Source organism: Heterodontus francisci, chromosome 35, assembly GCF_036365525.1.
Source record: "Heterodontus francisci isolate sHetFra1 chromosome 35, sHetFra1.hap1, whole genome shotgun sequence".
NCBI lineage: Eukaryota > Metazoa > Chordata > Chondrichthyes > Heterodontiformes > Heterodontidae > Heterodontus > Heterodontus francisci.
This window is the reverse complement of record NC_090405.1, coordinates 53,242,168-53,263,907: the sequence shown is the minus strand read 5'-3', so window position 1 is coordinate 53,263,907 and position 21,740 is coordinate 53,242,168. Positions and strand designations below refer to the sequence as shown.

General features: G+C 42.0%; 1 protein-coding gene across 5 annotated transcripts in view; it reads right to left on the bottom strand.

The window, feature by feature from the left end:
- The window catches only part of myo9aa (myosin IXAa), a 342,332-nt gene that overhangs the window by 51,833 nt on the left and 268,759 nt on the right, over positions 1-21,740 (bottom strand). For 4 of the 5 annotated variants that reach the window (XM_068015624.1, XM_068015627.1, XM_068015625.1 and 1 more), the window contains 4 exons: positions 10,786-10,888; positions 9,735-9,947; positions 3,630-3,736; positions 2,109-2,311 (listed from right to left, as the gene is read on the bottom strand). In XM_068015624.1, coding sequence (XP_067871725.1) covers positions 2,109-2,311; positions 3,630-3,736; positions 9,735-9,947; positions 10,786-10,888 — 626 coding nt within the window. The remainder of the gene's footprint in view (positions 1-2,108; positions 2,312-3,629; positions 3,737-9,734; positions 9,948-10,785; positions 10,889-21,740) is intronic. The other variant, XM_068015628.1, reaches the window with a different exon arrangement.

Below are 21,740 nucleotides of genomic sequence, written 5' to 3'. Positions count from 1 at the left end.
TGTCTTGAAATTAGCAACAGAGATTTTACTAGGATTATAGTGCCTAAAAGCATTGAAGTTGAAGACATTAGGGGAGTCCAAAATGCAGCTGAATCTTGGGCTGGGTAAGTTGGAAGTACTAAAAGGATGAGCTTGTTGACGTGAATGGCACTTTTCTTCTCCTACATTTTTTGCTATCCCCCTCTATATTCCCACCAATGATATTCCAATAAAGAAGGGAGAAAAGAATCAAATGGGTTTTTTACTCGAGTGGATTAAAGAACAAAGAACAATACAGCACAGGAACAGGCCATTCGGCCCTCCAAGCCTGCGCCGATCTTGATGCCTGCCTAAACTAACACCTTCTGCACTTCCGGGGCCCATATCCCTCTATTCCCTTCCTATTCATGTATTTGTCAAGATGTCTCTTAAACGTCGCGATCGTATCTGCTTCCACCACCTCCCCTGTCAGCAAGTTCCAGGCACTCACCACCCTCTGTGTAAAAAACTTGCCTCGCACATCTCCTCTAAACTTTGCCCCTCGCACCTTAAACCTATGTCCCCTAGTAACTGACTCTTCCACCCTGGGAAAAAGCTTCTGACTATCCACTCTGCCCATGCCGCTCATAACTTTGTAAACCTCTATCATGTCACCCCTCCACCTCTGTCATTCCAGTGAAAACAATCCGAGTTTATCCAACCTCTCCTAATAGCTAATGCCCTCCAGACCAGGCAACATCCTGGTAAACCTCTTCTGTACCCTCTCCAAAGCCTCCACATCCTTCTGGTAGTGTGACGACCAGAACTGCACGCAATATTCCAAGTGTGGCCTAACTAAGGTTCTGTACAGCTGCAACATGACTTGCCAATTTTTATAGTCTATGCCCCGACCGATGAAGGCAAGCATGCCGTATGCCTTCTTGACTACCTTATCCACCTGCGTTGCCACTTTCAGTGACCTGTGGACCTGTACGCCCAGATCTCTCTGCCTGTCAATACTCCTAAGGGTTCTGCCATTTACTGTATACTTCCCACCTGCATTAGACCTTCCAAAATGCATTACCTCACATTTATCCGGATTAAACTCCATCTGCCATTTCTCCACCCAAGTCTCCAACCGATCTATATCCTGCTGTACCCTCTGACAATCCTCATCATTATCCGCAACTCCACCAACCTTTGTGTCGTCCGCAAACTTACTAATCAGACCAGCTACATTTTCCTCCAAATCATTTATATATACTACAAACAGCAAAGGTACCAGCACTGATCCCTGCGGAACACCACTAGTCACATCCCTCCATTCAGAAAAACACCCATCCACTGACACCCTCTCTCTTCTATGACCGAGCCAGTTAAAGTTAAAAACATTGAGTCAAATTTGAATGAAAGGAGTCACAGGCTGTGAGTTTAAGCTTCACTACATCACAAAGATGTAATCTAGGCCACAGGCCAGATGTAAGCCACAAGCCCTCACAATCTAGCTGTCAGAGCCCAGGCAACTTGGTCCTTTTGTGTTTCTACTTCTTATTCACTAGTTTGTCCTATTTGAACTTTGTGGTCCTGAGAGGTGTGTACAGGACTGTTTTTACACCACTTCTGCCTCATGGGTGGATAAATCCTCAACCAAAACAAGAACAGTTAGCATCTTCACCCTGAAATATATGCAAGCTGATGGAAAAATTGATTCAGATTTCATATGTGGTCTTTGAGGCTCCATGGTATGAACGTATGTATCTGGAGATAACAAGAGCTTCAACACCCTGACCTGGGCTGATAATCTTCAGCATTCAAGGCAATGTCTTTCGAGGGAGATATTAAATCACCAATGATTGTTCCAATGATTCAGTTGAATGTGCAGCTTATAGCACGATTCAAAGAGGAGCAGGGGTTTATCCCATATCATGGCAAATACTTTTCCCTACAGCACAGATTAGATGGTATGTATCTCATGCCTATTTGTAAGATCTTACAGTGCACAAAATGGCTTCTGTGATTACAGTGACCACATTTCAAAGTAATTCACTGTACATGAAGTATTTTGAAAGGTTTCTGAAAGATATGGTGAAGCATTGGATAAATTCAAACTGGTAATTTTAAATGTGCATGGGTAATCATTTGCTCTTTACCTTTAAATGCACTATCCCTTCCTTCTGTCACTGGTAGACTGAGTGAGGTCTCACTGGGTTTGAGCTCTCTTCTCCACCCTTGTATATCCTGATCCATACTGAGCTCCTGAAGCTCTGACTGAGTAGCCAGCTTCTCTCTCAACAGCTTCTTTTCTCCTTGTTTTCTATTTCCCCAGAATCTCATGCGACCCTTCAAAGGAACTCTATGGGTGGAAATCAAAAGTCAGTTAAAAAACATGTTCAGTCTAACTTAGATATTAACATAATGAAAATCAGAATTATTTATCCTCATTCAGAATTTCCAGCTTTCCCACTAGGTTTTATTTCTCTTGCAGGTTTCTGACCCAAAAAGCAGGTGTGCCTGCAGTTCAAACACAGGAAGAACTCCAGTGATTAACTGAAGGCATCGAAATAAAATTCAAGGCGCTTCAATCAACCCCGTTGACTTTTCATAAGTGCTTTTATATTACACCATTGCAGATGACAGAAGGTGCAAGGGTCTCTGTCCATCAGCTGCACTTCTGTGTTTTGAATACTGTTGTGAAAACATGACTCTATCATGTTAAGGTGGTCAGTTTCAGTGAAGTAAACATGGGTAGCTAGTCTTCATTTACAATTGAGCAACTAGTCTTCCTAATTAAACAGGGGAGTCAAGCACGACTGGCACCTGACTGGAAACTAAGAGATAGTGGGGTGCAGAACTCACTCTCCATAGACAGAGACAGTAGGAAATCAGAAATATAAAGGAACCTTATTGATCTCCTTTAAATGCCTGGATCTGAAGTTCTGGCTTTCCTTAAAACATGACAGGATACCCATTGTCCAATCACTGTTAAGTGGTAGCAACTTTCAAAATGTATACATGTAAATTTAACCCAGCATACATTTACATATTCTTTAACATTACTATTAGAGCCATTAGTTTCGAACAAACTATTATAGCTGTAGTCTGAACATAAATATAGTAGCACACAGTAATCTGTCCATCACTTTTACAGTAGCACGTGCAACCGATGTCTATGTTCGGTGAGGTACAGGTGGTCGTGCAGAGGCAATTCAGTGTGTGCTCTGAAAACAAGATTTCCATAACCTGGCTCATATTATTATACAAGCTATTTAGAAAATGAAAGAACAAATCAGTGTACATAATAGGTTAAAAATATATACTTTGGTTTCAAATTTTCTTTCTTTGTCCACTAATGGTACAATGCAGGTCATCGAGCACCAGCAACTCTCTATCACCTCACCCAGGTTGTTGCTTTTCCTAAGTGAGTCCAGACAGAAAGCCAGCAAGCATTTCTCTAATAAAGGTCATCACAGCCAATTCAAATGCCATCAGCACCTAAATGCACAGATAAACACTTTCCAACATGGCTCACTGGATAGCATAAGTCACAGGAATTCTGGCTAATTGTTCTAGTATTCAGTCCACCAGAGGTGTTGACACCAGCTGTAGCACTCCCAATGCTGCTCAGCTGATATCAGCACAGGTCTGTTATAAAAGGTCTTATCTCTTGTTACCTGCCATCTGGGATATTACTCTCTTGTACAGGGTCCAACCTGCCCAGTTCATCTTGAGACTGTGCCTTGTGCAGTTTCTTGTGGTCTTCATTTCTAGTAGACTGCATCTGCAAGACAGAGCTTAAGCTAGCACCATCAAGATCATTGTGAACCCTCGCCTACTATTGAGCTGGCAGCTCACTGATACAATAGTTTGGAAAACCTATTTATGAACAAACCTTTAGATGATGACTGGCTAACTGCTTGAACAGCCAATAAAACACTGAGGCAACAATGTTCAATTGCATTGCCATTATTAGACTATAAGACATGTTTAGCTTTGTCCATAGTCCAATTACAGAATTTCACATTCAAGTGCATTTTGCTCACTGGAATAAAAGTAATTGGATTGTAATTCAAAAAAATGAATATGATACCAACCAAAGGTACTATTGTTCAATAATGACTGTTCAGTTGCATCACTAAAATATCATTCTATGAAAAGGAAGGATTAAAATTCACACAAGGCATGCATTAGAACATAAATTTGAAATAGGAACATTAGCACTTTCAGAGTTTATATGATTCATCCAGTAAACACTATTATATGATACTTTTGAAACAAGTAATAAAGGCTCGTCTTAGCTGATGAATTATGATGCAACATCATTGAACGAACTGTGTAACAGATGAGTGGAACAAAGTTTCTAGCAATACTTTGGTTGGATTTTTCCTTATATTTTGTACTGCCTGTGGTTTCCATACAAATAGTAATTTTATGCCCAATCACACAATGTCTCAGATATGCACATGATAGATCAGCGATTGGTCACCTTGCAAGCCATAAACTTCTCTTGCTCTTTGTGGGATTTTACTGTGCACAAAATAGCTACTGCAGCTGCCCACTTAAAAGTCACTAAATTGAAAAGTAATTAATTGTATATGACGTATTCTGAGTCATGTCTGATATGTAATAAACCACGATATAAATGCAAGCGCTTTCACATCTTTCCTTCACATTTATCATCACTGGCATGTCCAATGTAGGTAAAACCAACAGTGTTCAATAGTATTTGGTCAGATAAGTAAAACAGCTAAGGAATGGAACATTGAACGTAACATTGAAAAACTAACACTAGCAAATGAAATGTGTATACACAGTAGACTCCATCCAGTCAATGTATGACTCATCATGAAAACTACTCAAGCACTGGCAATCACCATTACAAATCAAAACCAGTTCCTTTAATCCTTGTAATTTACTGGCAGGACCACATATAGAATACAGTGCATAGCTTTGCACAACCTTCCTTCAAAAAGATATGACATTGGAGAGAGGCAGAACAATACAATGAAGGTGAATGCAGGACACAGAAAATTAGCATTGCAAGAAGAACAGGTGTAAAATTCCTTGATTCAAGTGTCATTTCCTTCAAATGTCGAGGTTATATAACCTATCCTTTGAACATGTACAGCCCAAATGGTCAAGTTCTTAAGGATGCTTGTAGAGATTTAACATTTGTTTCTTCATAACACATTTTTTGACCTCTATATACATTATAGATTTCAAAGTCAGTTGTTCTCATTCATAATCATTAACGTATTTGCAGAATTATTTTTAACACACCTTTAATTTCTTTGCTGCTTCAAGCTACTACTATTCAGTGCCGTTATCTTAATAAAATAATCTGGCAAGGGGCATTTACTAACTAGTGCACTTCCAAGACCTTATGGGCAGCACAGTGGCGCAGTGGTTAGCACCGCAGCCTCACAGCTCCAGTGACCTGGGTTCAAATCTGGGTACTGCCTGTGCGGAGTTTGCAAGTTCTCCCTGTGTCTGCGTGGGTTTCCTCCGGGCGCTCCGGTTTCCTCCCACATGCCAAAGACTTGCAGGTTGATAGGTGAATTGGCCATTATAAAAATTGTCACTAGTATAGGTAGGTGGTAGGGAAATATAGGGACAGGTGGGGATGTGGTAGGAATATGGAATTAGTGTAGGATTAGTACAAATGGGTGGTTGATGGTCAGCACAGACTCGGTGGGCCGAAGGGCCTGTTTCAGTGCTGTATCTCTAAACTAAACTAAAAAAAATCATACCTTAGCAGCAAAGTCCGTCTCTCACTAGGAGCACTTGTTCTCAAATTTAGTTAGAGTCACGTCATGTGGTGAGCAAAGTCATCTTATCCTCAAATCTTCTAACATCAGTCTAACATCATGAGGTCCAACTGGAAGGATTGAGAAAGCTTCGCACACTTTCAAGTTATGAAGGAAGGCAAATAGGGCAAAGGTTATGGCTTCTTACAGAATCAGAAGGTTGGTTTAGCCATGGATGGATGATGAGCTATGGTTAAACCACATGCTCATCTTGACAAAGCAAGAGAATGTCCTTTTACCAGAGATACTACAGTGCTGAGACTGAGAGACTGCTAGCTCATGCAAAAAAACCCCAAAACTTTTCCCTTTTTTTCTCTCTTTTATGGTATAAAAACATCAAACCCTGCTACCGAATGGAAAAAGAATCAAGGATTGCCAGCAGAGTCTGCGATAGCCCAGGTTGGACATGACTTACACACAGAACAGACTTGATGCACTTAAACTCTTCTCCATTTAAAAGTGTAAGTTGGCCTGCGGTACAGGAACGTGTGCGTGCCAATATTAGATGCAGGAAAAATATGCAACGCTAGCATGGTTACCACAAATCAAGCTTTTGAAAAGACTGTCTGTGACTTTCCCATGTTTGGCAATGGGGCTATCTTATGTGTTTGTGATGGTAAAGGTGAGGAAAGATGAGTACAAGAAAAACAATTTCCAGACCAGTGGCATTCAGATTCTTCATTAATGGTTAAGGAGGCTGGCACTGCTGCAAGTGAGGCCAGCTGTCAATGGAGAGAAAACCTAAAGCTGCAAAATAAATTTGCATTGAACAAGTTATGCAAACTAATTACCAAGGTGTTAAAATTCCAAAGTGAGACTCACTTGCACGTTCAGAATCTAGTTTTCACTGGACAGGAATTCACATTTTCTAAGAACGTGTACTCAAAACTAGTGAAAACATTTAACTCAAGTTAACATTTAACACAGTAAAGCAAGTAAAATACACAGAATATCATGTAGCGAAAAGTTGTGGTCTCCCAAGCTTATAGCCAATCATGAGTCCCTGGGATCCCTTCATGGGTAGGTAGATACACCACCTGGCATGATACAGAGGTGCACACAGCAGTATGCTCCCAGATTTCATTTCAGGTCAGTACTGAGTTAGCTTATCTCAGCATAGGCAACAGTGGACGTGCTACAACTGACCTCAGTGTCCCTGAGCTATGGAGGGAAAACACTAACCAAGATTGTTGCTCCGGATCACTCCAGTGACCCTTAATGGAAATTAAGAGAATATGTGTGTTCGTGTACACCGACCCCAGTCAAATAGCCTGCACAACCTCTTAGTACTGCTGGTTTCTGCTGAGATTAATTTCATCATCCCCAGGCTCAGATAATTACTATATGGTTCAGAACACAATCTTGTCTGGAGCAAAATTAAGTCTCAACACTTATACTTTTTAAAAAAGATTGAAAATTTAAATAAAAACATAAAGTGCTAGAAATACTCAGCAGGTCTGGCAGCATCCGTGGAGAGAGAAGCAGAGTTAACGTTTCAGGTCAGTGACCTTTCATCAGAACTGGCAAAGGTCTGATGAAAGGTCACTGACCTGAAACGTTAACGCTGGTTCTCTCTCCACGGATGCTGCCAGACCTGCTGAGTATTTCCAGCACTTTGTTTTTATTTCAGTTTTCCAGCACCCACAGTATTTTGCTTTTATTGAAAATTTGAATAATTGTTAAAAGTTTTGTTTGGAAGGCATCTCATTTATATAAAACATGCCACGGATTGAGAAATCTCACTGGCTGAACAAAGGATGAACAGTAGCAGTAACACCCTGCACAAGGGCTAACCATGATGTAATGAAAGACATAAATGCTGCATGTAGAACCCTGCAGGTGGCACTGTCTCATTATGATCAGCTCAAGATTGGTCCAAACACAGACTCTTTTGCACAGCTATCAGGATATGAGCATTCAACTTTCGAGAGAAGAGGTCAGATTCCACTTGTTCAAATGGAAAGTTAGTCAGATGTCGGCTTCACAGCAACTGAAATCCACTGAAATTGAATTCTGAGCAACACATAATAATGAATAGAGTACACAGCCAGAATCGATCTTTTAACATGTGAAAATCTTATGTCAATGGGAAGAATCCTTGGTCAGCATCAGTGCTGGCCACACATTGCAGGTTGTCCAACTTCATTGCGCCATACAAGACACCAAAAGAGTGTAGTTCGAGCGATTACCTGTAATATCAGTATTGGTGAGCAGACACAGATTGTGCAAGATCTTCCTAAATGAACCTGGTGACTTGTAAAATATAATTCTTTAGTGCAACCGCAACATTTCGAAAGAAATCACTTTACAACCTGTGGGCTGCATCTTAAAAATGCAACTAGGGTGCAAAATGGCTACACAAGATACTATGCATACAACTAACAGAGGTACAATGTTGACACTTCACACTTATTAGTTAAAATTTAAATTCCCAGTACACTTTTTGGCTAGTTTGTCAAGTACACACCAAAATTAAGCCAGTGGAAAAAAAACAGGTAGTGACATTTAGCGGATAGCTAGCTACCTACCATGCTGTTAATAAAACCCACAGGTTAGAATATAGATTGAGGTTCAGGTGTTAAAAGTGAAAGGGGGAAAACAGATGTCTAAGTACAAACTGAGCAGCACAGTTAGCTAAGTTATGGCATGCAGTAATTTGCTAAATCGAGTCGACTACAAATGGGAGGTGAATACTGTGATGGCTGACACAATCCAGGTAAGTTGTAAGGGCTAGTGAAGAAGATTGGCTTAGTAATAGAATGGCCCATACCTAGCCCAGAAACAGAATGACCAGATCTCCTAGAGTTTAGCAGAGATTTCCAGTGTAGGACAGCAGTGGTCTAAACCCCCAAAATATATGGTTGTTTTAAAAGGAAACACTCAAACACATTCAAAAGTACTTTACTCAATACATTCTTAACTTAATGGGGTTTGTCTTCAATTTTAATATAACTTCTCCTGAAGTTGCCAACGCTTGGGGTCACGTTCCATGGGTTACAGCAGTATTCCTGTGCCTTACTCTATTCTTCAAGTGCGAGTCTAGATAGCTTGTTTTGACCCATATTTAACCAATGGGGGTTATCACAGTTGAGTTCATTCCAACCTTCATCACATGTTCTAGTAAAGATCAGAGGCGAAAAATGAGGAATTTCTTTCTTTCTTGTCTCAGATTTAATTCCCCATCTATACTGTTACTATTTTAGCTGGGATGTTACAATTGACCTCAGCACCCTCACCTGGAGTACTGGTGGCACCCATGGAACTATGCGGCAGAAAGTGAATGCCTTCAGGAGATGAGGCAGTAAAAGGAATGTGTAAAAATCCTTTTATGCAAGCTTGCACTGCTGAATTGGTAGAATCTATTGAATGGACAAGTAATTGATTCTCAGTCATTGGAATTACCTGAATAGATATGTGCAATAATGTGACTGGAATTGTGTGAGTGACACCACAAGTTACTGAGGTGGCACAGAAGCTGAACACAAGGCACTTTGCAGACAAACCAGCTCAATACTAGTCATTTGGTTATTGAATTCAGTGATTCCTAATGAAAAGACAGGGAAGTCTGCAAAAAACCCTACTCCATGGTTACAATACAGCTGGCAGGAAAAAGCATATTATGCCTTAATTTGCTGAAATGTAACCAACGCTTCAACTGGTTTAAGTACTGCCATTGTCTATAATCCATGCAACTAATGTTGCATACAGGAAACAAATTGGAAAACCTCATTGGAGTAAGGAGGGTATCAGTGTCTATGGGCCCTGCATACAGCAGCAAAACCAACTGCGAAAAGGATGTATTAATTTGTAGAAAGTTACGGTGCTTGTGCATTGAGTGTTACCTTCTAAAATCTGAAAGGCAGGGGAGGTTAAACAGTTCCAGATGTCAGTATCGTTTTCAACCCCATATTAAGGGTTAGCAAAGAGATGCTCCCAGATTTGACTTGCACCCATTGGCCATGTTTTATTTACCATTTCTGAGTCACTGTAACAGGCCTGTCCGGCACTGTTCTTGGGTCTCAGCTCAGGTCTAGGTTGGTCGGGGGAGAGAGGGGGCTCAACGGAGGGGTCATCATACTCCTCTTCCTCTGTCTCTCCCTCCCCTTCAGCGTTAGAGCCTCTAGTCAAGAAATCAGAGCGGGTCCGCGCCATGCGGGCTTTCTTTTTGTGCGCTGATCTTGCAACCTGATTGACCGAATAACACACAAATAAAATCAAAACACATGTAACTAAAAGTGCCTAAACGACAAGTTGGACCAGTTGAGCCCTAAAGAAGACTATAGCTGAAAAACAAACTACCCTCATCTACAAAAGCACAGCTAGAAAAACCAAATCAATGATAAAAAGGAAAAGCAGGATATTGGAGTGAAGAACAAGATGGTAAAAATTTCAAGAGATCAATGTTTTCTACACATTTAACAAGAATCTACTAAGATCCATGCAAATAGTAGCATCATGCTGATGTTGAACTAAACTGTACAGGCCAGAACGTTTCAGGCTTGATAGCCAGTCGCTGCTGAATTAGTGAGGGTTCCTGCCCCTGATCACTATCCAGTGGCTCCTGCTGGCAAGTGTAACTTTGATTGCCAGGTGAGAAGATCATGCTTTGATGTGATGTCCCCACAGTCAAGAAGACTGCAAACACCCAGTGCCCAAACCTACTCATGAAGAACAGCCACTTGGGTGAGATACTGGAGGGTGACTGAATGATAACCTGAAACAATTAACATATTCAGGAGATGGGGAGGTGAAAAATTTCAGGAGAAAATGCAAGATTGAGACATTGAGACATTTAATGCCTATTATGAGAATTCTGTGAAGTGTAAACCCTGCTTACATATTGCAAATGCTGGTTTGAAGCTGTGGTCTTGTTAGTTTCCACAGCTGGATGCAGTACAAGATTTACTTTAAACAAACCTCATTCACCACAAGCTCATGCGCTCTTTAGAATCTACTTCACCCCTGTGCTCTGTTCATTGGTCTCCTTCACAAACTACTAAAGAAATAGGATGAAATTGCTTACATCAGTTACTTTCAGCAGCGATGTTTTCACCATCTTTTCTCTGATAGCTTGTTCTTCTTTGGAAATTTCAGATTTTTCCAGGTTCACAGAATCCTTGTCAAATCTGTAAATGCAATAGAAATAAGCAATATTCAATGGCATCAGTGGCAGATTTTCCAAGATGTAATAACAAAGTTCTTTGGAACTCCACAATGGCCTAGTGGGTAAATATACTGAACATTGCAATGCTGAGCTATAAAGACCCAGAATCAATTCCTGATGTGTGCCAAGTGTAAGCTGTGACAGCAGTTCAGGCACTACAATTGTTACCCTCATCCCTGGGTTAGGTTGTGGGGTTTTGAGAGAGGAGGTAAGGAGGAGAAAATCCAGGGTTCCCTGCTTCTGATCTCTGTCCAGTGCATCAAGCTCAGCAATGTATCAAATTGAACATTTAACCGAGAGTGGCAGGGTCAAAAGGTGCTGTCGTTTGGAAGGGAAGTTAAATCGAAGCCCCGTCTGCCCTCAAAAGGTGGATGCAGAAGATCCCACATCAATAGTCAAAGAACATCAGTGGAGTTCTCCCACTGTACTGGTGAATATTTCTCTTTCATCAATATCAGTAACAACCGATCATCTCATCTTATATCTCATGTGCCGATTGTGGAATGTTTCTGCTACAGTTTCCGACAACAGTGGCGACTGTGAAGTGCTTTTGTACACCATAATATCTTCAAAGGTGCTGCATAAGTGCATTGGACAAGAACATAATCAAGCCATGTAATGCCGCCATGGTTGAAAAGCAAGCCAACACTCACCAAGGCTCACATGTGAAGAATGGCCACTTTCAAATGCTATCAGAGGGCGTGTTGCACCCTCAGAACTGAAAGAATAGGAGAACCAGGTTTCACTGACTCGAAAATACAACTCCAGGACAACACTCACCTCCACATTGAGAATTCCTTCACAAGATTCCCTCTCATCTACAGTAACTGCTAATTCTATAGGACTGTAATTCTCTGCCTCTGACTGTGCATTTAACTATCGCCCTTCCCTGCTAGGTGCAACATTGCACCAGATAACCAACATGGAAGCATAAAAATCCACTCAACACGGTAACACAGCTCACAGTTATACAGTGCAGAATGAAATCCCATAAAGGCATCCGGAACATTAAGTTAAACGTCTCTGGGCATGGATTATTTTGTTTTGATAAACAGCTGTTAAATTACACGCTTACCTTCCTTCTGCATTAAACAGTACTTTCGCAACAATCACTTAACAATTTCCACCATAAATTGAATTCTCCAAATTTGTTACCGCAGGCGGATGCAAGTATGAGTCAACAGCTTAGAATCCGCAAAACTTTGAAGAAAAATATTAACAGAGGATGGACGGTCTCTAGTTAATTGCATGTATACCAACTACCTTCTGTTAGTTGAGCTCTAAACAACCCTAATGCCAGGACCATCTACACATCCCTGGCACTACAATCTGTCCTCAAGCAACCTAACTGCCACAACTAAACTTTCTTCTTTTTCTCTTACTTTCCACATAGATGAGCTATTAGAACACAGTACTGAGATATTGAGAATTGTCAATAACAGAAAAATGGGTTAAAATCTCTGATGGTAACTTTTCTGAAATGCAATCAGTTTTAAATTTGAATAAAATAAAGCTTCTGAAACTTTAGGCAGTCTCAAAGCCCTAATTAGTTATCAACAGATTACAACATGATAAACACTCCGGATACAATGCTTTTTCATGTTTTTTTTTCAAGTAATTCTGTGATTCTAGTTCAACACTCATCCTCTGTGTGACACCCTGTTTCCCGAATTCTGTAGAATTCCACTCCATATCCCCTCTCACTCTATCTCTAATTCTGTCAGACTCCAGTTCCATTCATTCTCTCTCTGCATCTTTCCATGTTTCATTTCTGTTAAAGCTCCAGAGTTACATTGTTCTCCTGCCTCTATCAAATTCTCCAATTCTGCAAGAATTCAGTCCCACAGTCTGTCTGTTCACGGCTCTCCCTTTCACTAATACTGCAGGACTACAGCACCATACTTCCATTGCATGTATCTCTCCCTTTTTCTGTAATTCTATAGGACTGCAATTCTTTGCCTCCAACTGTGCAGATAACTATCGCCCTTCCCTGTTAGGTGCAAAATTGCCAGATAACCAACATGGAAGCATAAAAATACACTCAACACAGTAATACAAAATCTGTTACTACTGTTTAAAGTCTTGTGTTTATTTGAATATCAGCAATTAAGAAGTCATACACAGACAGTATAAAATGTTTAAAAAGGATCCATATTAATAAAGTGTATTTTGTGTTTGTCATGCTGAGCTTTCCATTTCAGGCACCATCATGCCCCAGCAAAGAAAAGCTATCTCCACACTGATACATCAAATATTTCCAGGTCAGATACAAAACAGGTTGGGTGCAAAGTAAAGTACTCCGAGATCAAGTACAGCATGGCAGAGTATGGTGCGAAAGGAAAAAGGAGGTACAAGGAACCAGAATGTTGGTGGGAAAAAGGGGGCATAGTTCAAAGTAAAGCTTCCTCAACCCTGCTGCAAACATTCTCAGGTCAGGTTGAGCAAAATTAGATGCAAAACTCCCTCTACAATGTCCCAACAATGTGCCTAAGCCTCATCCTCAGAGCAGCAACCTTTGCTCACCATTTTTCCATTTCTCACAATATCTTGTAGCCTTTCTGAATGAGACTGAAAATTTACTGAGAAATTAGAAATAATTTTGTGGGCTCACATCAAGGAGACAGTCCAAGACATCAATTTCAATCTAATTAATGGTATAAATTAGTTAGCATTTTGATATTTAACAGATTTAATTACTTGATCTTCATGGTATCACGCCAACTTGCTTTTAAGTGAGTGGGCAAAGACCTGGCAAATGGAGTATAATGTGAGAAAGTGTGATATTGTCCACTTTGGCAGGAAGAATAAAAAAGCATATTATCTAAATGGTGAGAGATTGCAGAGCTCTGAGATGCAGAGGGGTCTGGGTGTCCTAGTGCATGAATCACAAAAGGTTAGTATGCAGGTACATTGCAAGACCTGTGAGGGGGGAGACAAAATGTCTGTTCATCCCCAGCAAGAACCAAGACCCAGGAAGTTTAAGGGAACTGCTTGTTCTTTCTTTTAGTAAGATGAAATACTGCTAACTACTATGCTTGAATTAGAGTGACTGTCATGTGACAAGCCCCTCCCCATCTGTGGTTTTAAGCTCGTGTTTCTCTGCAGTAGAAGCCAGCCGAATCACCAAACCCCAAAGACTATATACCCCTTTTTCTATGGACTCTAACTCAACTAATCTGCCTTTCCCCTCTCTATAACATATTTGTGTGTGTAATCCTCTTGTGTGTGTTTGTGTGAGAGTGAAAGTTGGCCCATATTTATTATTTTCAATCGTCCTGTTTAAGTACAATAAAGTTAACCTCTTTCTTTGTTAAACTCAAGAAAACCTGTCCAATTGGTTCTTGTTATGATCATAGCAAGTGTTAGGACCAGGTAAGAGGGGTCTAGGGGTTCCCTCTCAGCCTTTGCCTGGTTTAACTGTAACAGGGTTTAATGTTAAAAACACCGTGTTTTTAGCTTCCCCTCAGTGAATCCTTGTTCACTGCTCCAATTGTAAGACAAAGAAATCAATTCAGACAAGTTTTCTTAGATTTTAAACAAGGTAGAAGTTTATTAATCTTAAACTCGAATCTGGTTACCGACCACGAATGTGTAACCCGACCATGCTAGCATGTATATGCAATAGACACACATGCAGATAGAGACAGAAAAGTAGAAAAGAATAAAAGGGGAAAAGTTTGAGGCAATAGGTGGGATTCTATTTTACTGTCCTTTGAGTTTGCCATGAAGACTTCGGTTGCCGGTCAGACTTGCAAATTCTTTGGAGCCAAGTGCACACTTCAACTTGTTTTGAGGTCAGAGTCTTTTCTTTCTAGAGGTTTACGTTTCTTCCGTGGGTCCAGTGGTTTGGGAGGAAACGAGAGAGAGAAAGAGAGAGAGAGTGCACAAGAGAGGCTTCCTTGCTTCAGGTTCCAGTTTAAACCCTCCTGCCTCTTTCTCTGTGGCACAATTCAAAAAGCCCCAGGTTGCCCATCAGGTTAGTCACGTGACTAGCCATTTGACCACTTGTGTTTGTGGATTCTGCCATCTTAGTAGTCATCCTGGAATGTGAGCGTCCTCACCTTCAATGTCTGGTGATCACAGCCCATTCTGGGTCAAGTGGACCAAGGAATAGTCTTTTGTCCCTCCAAGCACTGTCTGTTAGTATGTAAATGTTTTACCAGTCAAGTCTTTTTTTTTAAACAAGTCCCTTCTTCACTCCAGCAACAGTTTAAAATCAATGTTCATATGGCAAAATTAATAGGCCTCATTCTTGGCAGGTGGGGGTCTGCATGACACAAGTAAACAATCAAACACCTACTGAATTTGCCAGTACATCCACTTTAAGAAAGAATTAAACCTGTTGTGATCAAACGAGGAGAGGGAAAAGAGGGAAGCCCTTCCACTCGTCCTCACTTTACCATAACAGGGCTTTGGGGGCTCACATTTGGGATCAAATCCAAAGACAAAGAGGAAATTGGAAGCCGGAAACCAAATTGATTAATAGCAATAATTTAAAAATTTCAATATAGGTATTCTTGTGGTTTTCAGTGCTACAGTACTAAAATGTCCACATTTGAGGCCAGTACATTCCTAGGACAGAGTGAAGTAACTTGGGCCAAATTAAAAGCCCTATTTGTTGAAGAGTTGAGAAATGTAGCTGGGCAATTAGAGATTACTATCCGTGCAAAAGCTAGGAAGCCTAAAATCCTAAAAATTGTGGTCAACCATTTTAAAATTGACATTGAAGAACTGGAATAAAAACAAGAAATGCTGGAACCACTCAGCAGGTCTGGCAGCATCTGTGAAAAGAGAAGCAGAGTTAACGTTTCGGGTCAGTGACCCTTCTTCGGAACTGACAAATATTAGAAAAGTCACAGGTTATAAGTAGGTGAGGTGGGGGTGGGGCAAGAGATAACAAAGGAGGTCTAGATTGGACCAGGCCACATAGCTGACCAAAAGGTCACGGAGCAAAGGCAAACAATATGTTAATGGTGTGTTGAAAAACAAAGCATTAGTACAGATTAGCTGTTAATACACTGAATATTGAAGAACTGGAGACAGGCATAGAACCTGAAACAGACAAAGTAACATTAGCTAAGGTACAACTAGAACAGAGGAGACTGAAATTAGAATTTCAGGAAAGTGAAAAGGAGAGTGCTTTCCAGAAGGAGACAGAGTACCAGAAAAGGGAAAAAGGGAGGAAAGGGAAAAAGAAAAAAGAGCTTTCCAGAAAGAGGAGGAGGAAACGGAGTTAAGGCAGCTCGAACTAACTAGAGGAAGACCCAATGCAACCAGTGAAGCATTGCTAGTGAGGGAGGTACCCCTAGCTCAGGATCGGGGGGCTGAGCTCTCAAGGTTCTCCCAGTTAATACCAAAGTTCAATGAGGGGGATATGGAAGCATTTATCGTCTCTTTTGAAAAGCTTGCAAAACAGCTGAAGCGACTGGCACAGAGCTGAACACTGTTATTGCAAAGCAAACTAATAGGAAGAGCCCATGAGGTTTACTCACTGTTGCCTGATGAGTTCATCAGACTACGAAATGATTAAAACTTCTATCCAGGGCACATATGAGCTGATACTGGAGGCGTACCCTCCGAAATCAGCCTGAACAAACTTACCTCGAGTTTGAAAGGGTTAAGCAGCTTGTTTTTGAACCAGTAGGTATGGGCACTTAAGACAGAGTCCATCTATGAAAACCTCAGAAAGGTGAGCCTCCTCAAGGAGTTCACAAACTTACTTCTCCTTTCCATAAGAAACCACGTGGAGGAACAAAAGTTTCCAAGAACCAGGCAGGCAGCAGTCCTGGCTGATGATTATACACTTATTCACAAGCCCTTTCCCCCAGAGGAACCCTTCCCTAGTCACCTCCAAAAACCTGAAAAGGATAGCAGGTGGGAGGGTGATAGGAGGATGAACAGCCATGGGCGAGAAGGGAGAGCTGGAAACATAGGGAGCCCTCCTCGGGCCATAAAGGAAGGTGCTGAGAAGAGGAGTGATGCCCAAAAGCCTGTATGTTTCCATTGTAATAAGGCAGGTCACCTTCGAACTAACTGCTGGAAGTTTAGGGGAAAACCCATAGGTTTAGTCAGGATACATGAAACCAGTGCAGAAAAAGGAGCCCTGATGGAAAGCACAGCAGACCAGACTGTGGCTTTAACTGCAGCATTAAAACCAAGTAAACCTACTGCTGAGGATGTGAGAAAACTTAACAAAATCACTGAGACTTACCAGGATTTTATGTCTCAAGGAAATGGGACCCCATACTCCTTGAGTGAGGCAAGTAAGCCTACAGTCATACTTAGGGATACAGGGGTCACCCAATCCCTTCTGTTGGGAAGAGGCATGAGCTTTCCCCCAGAGAGTGGCCTGAATGCTAGAGTGCCAGCAAAAGGTATCCGAGGAAGTCATATGCCCATAACTTTATAACGGGTGCACCTGGAGTGCGACCTTGTTTCAGCACCGGTAACCTGGGGATTGTCCCTAGTTTCCCTGCATTTGGCGTCGACCTGCTCCTGGGTAATGGTCTGACGGGGGCAAAGATGGTAACTTCCCCACTGGTTTGAGAGACCAAAAGAGGTCAGGGAAAGAGAGCAGTTACAGTAAAAGGTCCCTGGGATTTTTCCTAACTGTGTGGTGACCCGGTCCATAGCCAAACAAGCTCCGTCAGAGAAGGCTGAAGTGACACTGCTGACAGATGACCCTACTGTCTGGTGATCTGAAACCATCTTTGGGAAGTTAGAGGACCCAAAGGATGGGTTAAACAGGTCTTCCTTGGTCGAGGCTCAGCAAGCCGACCCAGGGTTAAAAAAGTTAGCACAGACTGCCCAAACTGAAGCAGAGGGAATTTCAGAGTGCTACTATTTAAAGGATGAGATGCTGATGAGAAAATAGAGACCTCCTCACAGACCTGCAGATGAAGAGTGGACAGTGGTTCACCAGGATGTGGTGCCGCCGAGGTACCAGAGGGAAATATTGAGAATAGCTCACGAGATTCCAATGACTGGACACATCGGTATCAGGGAAACCCAAGCCCGCATTAGACAGCATTTCCACTGGCCACAGCTTCACAAGGACGTGGTGGAGTTCTGTAAGACTTGCCACACTTGCCAAGTTGTGGGGGAAGCCTCAACCTGCAATAAAACCTGCACCCCTAATTCCCATTCTGGCTTTTGGGGAACCATTAAGCAGAGTGCTGCTAGATTGTGTGGGGCCCCTGCCGAAAACAAAAGGGCGCTACCAGTACCTTCTCACCATTATGGATGGGACTACCCAATTTCCAGAGGCTGTCTTTCTAAGAACTATCTCCGCCAAGATAGTGGTGGGCAGGCTAACCCAATTCTTCACCCAATATGGGCTGCCTGCTGAGATCCAGTCGGATCAGGGCACGAATTTTATGTCCAGTATTTTTCAAAAGGTCATGGGTAATCTGGGCATAACTCAGCTAAAGTCCTCAAGCTACCACCCACAGTCACAAGGGGCTTTGGAGCGGTACCATCAGACCCTAAAGACAATGATCAGGGCATACTGCTATGACCCTCATGACTGGGATAAAGGACTGGGATTTCTTCTGTTTGCTACCAGGGACTCACCCAATGAGTCCACTGGCTTTAGTCCCTTTGAATTAGTTTATGAACACAAGGTGAGAGGTCCTCTAAAACTAATCAAGGAGAGGTTTTTGGGACACAGGGATGAACCTTCCCTGATAGATTACATCTCCATGTTCTTAAAAGAGCTCACAAGAGCTTGTGCGGTGGCTTAGGCACACCTAAAAATCTCTCAAACAGCTATGAAAAGGCAGGCAGATAAAAATGTCAAGGCCAGAACATTTCAGCCCAGAGACCATGTGTCAGTGCTATTACCAATACAAGGAGAACCACTAAAAGCTTGGTTCAGTGGCCCATACAGAGTAGTAAAGAGAATTAGCCAGGTGAATTATATAATTGACACCCAGATTGTAGGAAAACGCAAAGGCTGTGCCACATCAATATATTAAAACAGTATCACAGCTGGGAAGGGGACAAAGAAGAACATGTCTGTCAGGCAGTCAGGAAAGAGGAGGGTGAAAGGGACAGCGAGGACCACTAAGAGGGAGACCTGGAGAATTCCCAAATCAAAACCCTCTCCTCCGGTTAGCTGACACTGAAATGTTAGAAAAATTAGACAATGTACTCTCCTGTTTAAACGCAAAACAGAGAGGAGACCTAACAAGGCTGCTCACAGCATTTAAAGGGATCTGCGGGGACAAACAAGGGTGCACAAACCTAACTCTAGACGATGTGGATGTAGGAGAGATCCCTCCCATAAAACAAATCCCTATCGCCTAGGTCCAAGGACAACTGACCCAAGTTCAGGAGGAAATTCAGACTGAAGACCTAGAAATTAAAGATTTAAATTCTGAAGTGAGACACAGAAAAGCTCATAAGCCAAAGGAAATCCCTAAGCCCAAAAAGGTTTGTGTGGCAGATTTGGAGGGTGGTGATGGTGGTGGTGACTGCAGGTCAAGTATTCTAACTGAAGAGGAATTGTGGGCCAGGCTGGATAAGAAGCAAAGCAAAATTGATCGGTGGTATCAAGCTGCAAGGAAAAAAATCCAGCACTGGGTTAAAATACAAAATGACTAAGAAGCATTTCAAGGCAGGATTAAAACTTTACCTGATGTTATGGTGCCATTTGGCCCATTTGCATTTATACCAGGACAGCTATTCCACACAAATGAAGTCACCATTTTACTAGGCGACAACTTGTTTGCAAAGTGCTCTGCAAAGCAAACTGTTGGCCTGGTGGAACACAGAAAAAAACCATGTACAAAAAGCACTGTATAATCTTCACAAAGTTATGAACAACTTTGAATCCAGGGTTGAGTTCACTGATATAGCGAAACTGGAAAAGGAATGTATTGTAGAAATATACAAGGAAATTCAGTATATGCTGGAGCACAAGCTGATTGAGCCCAGTCAGAGAAGTCAAAGTTCCCCAGTTGTTCTTTTTATTCATTCATGGGATATGGGCATCGCTGGCTCGGCCAGCATTTATTGTCCGTTGCTAATTGCCCTTGAGAAGGTGGTGGTAAGCTGCCTTCTGGAACCGCTGCAGTCCATGTGGGGTAGGTACACCCACAGTGCTGTTAGGAAGGGAGTTCCAGGATTCTGACCCAGCGACAGTGAAGGAACGGCGATATAGTTCCAAGTCAGGATGGTGCATTGCTTGGAGGGGAACTTGCAGGTGTTGTTACAAAAACTTTTTTTTGCACTCAAAACTTAGAATTCTGTGCGTTTTAAAAGCTGAGAAAGGATTTTTGCTCAGTGGAAGACACCTGCAAATAGTTGAAATCCTTGCAATGTTTTGAAAGGAAGTTCATAACAACAGCTGAACTTTATGGGTGCTTTGAAAGGAAGTTGAACTTATAAAAGGACAGGAAAGCCAGCAATTTCAAGGAACCCACAGGGGTTCCTCAGAGCAGTTTAAGAGTGACAGGGGAAGATGCTGTGTCTGGACATGTGACCATGTTCAGGAAGGTTTTTTTCACTTTGGACCCTTTAAAAAGCCAGTGAGTTGGACCAAGAGCAGGCATATGAAATCTTTGCTTTGACTTGCCTGGAGCGAGAGGAAGTCCCAGAGAAAAAACCTCTCTCAGTAAAGGAATCCTACATCTTGAGAAGAATCCCTACATCCCGTGTGGTTTCTGCTGCTTCCTGTGTTTTGGGAGATCCTGACATCTCAAGAAAGCTTCTACTGCTAGGCTGCCGCTTCAAAACCCAAGCAGATCTATTGCTACATCTTTGCTGAAAGACCTGCGTGACACCTGCTGCAGTTAAATTGCCGTGAACCCCTACCCATCACAGACTGTTCATCCACCTCACCTGGAGACACTTCGAATAGCATCAGACTATTTGACTCTGGGACACCTCATCATACCGAAAACATCCTACCAGAACGTAATTGTCTCAATCATTTTCATTTTTTCCTTTTTATTCTTAAACAACTATAAACCAAAAATCCTTTTTCCCGGTTAACATTTTTTTTGAATGTGTGAGTGTGCATGAGGGAATAAGGAGTTTGTCATATATATAGATTTATCTCATTAGTAGTTAAGACTTATTATTTCTTTTCCAATAAATAATTATTGTTGTTGTTTCAAGAAACCGGGTTTGGTGTGCTTTATTCTCGGGGGACAAATAAAGTGTTTAATTTGGTTATTCTTAATAGGTAGGTGGGAAACTTTATTTGATATGCTATGACCTGGGGAGTAGTGGGACTGCATTAACAGTGCATTACTCCCGCCTTGATCATAACAGTGTTCCCATGCATCTGCTGCCCTTGTCCTTCCAGGTGGGAGGTGTCACGGATTTGGAAGGTGCTGGCAAAGGAATCTTGGTGAGTTGCAGCAGTGCATCTTGTACATGGTACATGCTGCTGCCACTGTGTGTCAATGGTGGAGTGAGTGAATGTTGAAGGTGGTGGATGGAGTCCGGGTCAAGCTGGCTGCTTTGTCCTGGATGGTGTCGAGCTTCTTGAGTGTTATTGGAGCTGTGCCCATCCAGGCAAGTGGACAGTATTCCATCACACTCCTGACTTGTGCCTTCTAGATGGTGGACAGGCTTTGGGGAGTCAGGAGGTGAGTTACTCGCCGCAGAATTCCCAGCCTCTGACCTGCTCTTGGAGCCACAGTATTTATGTGGCTGGTCCAGTTCAGTCTCTGGTCAATGGTAACCCCCAGGATGTTGATAGTGGGGGATTCAGCGATGGTAATGCCATTGAACATCAAGGGGAGATGGTTAGATTCTCTCTTGTTGGAGATGATCTTTGCCTGGCACTTGTGTGGCATGTATGT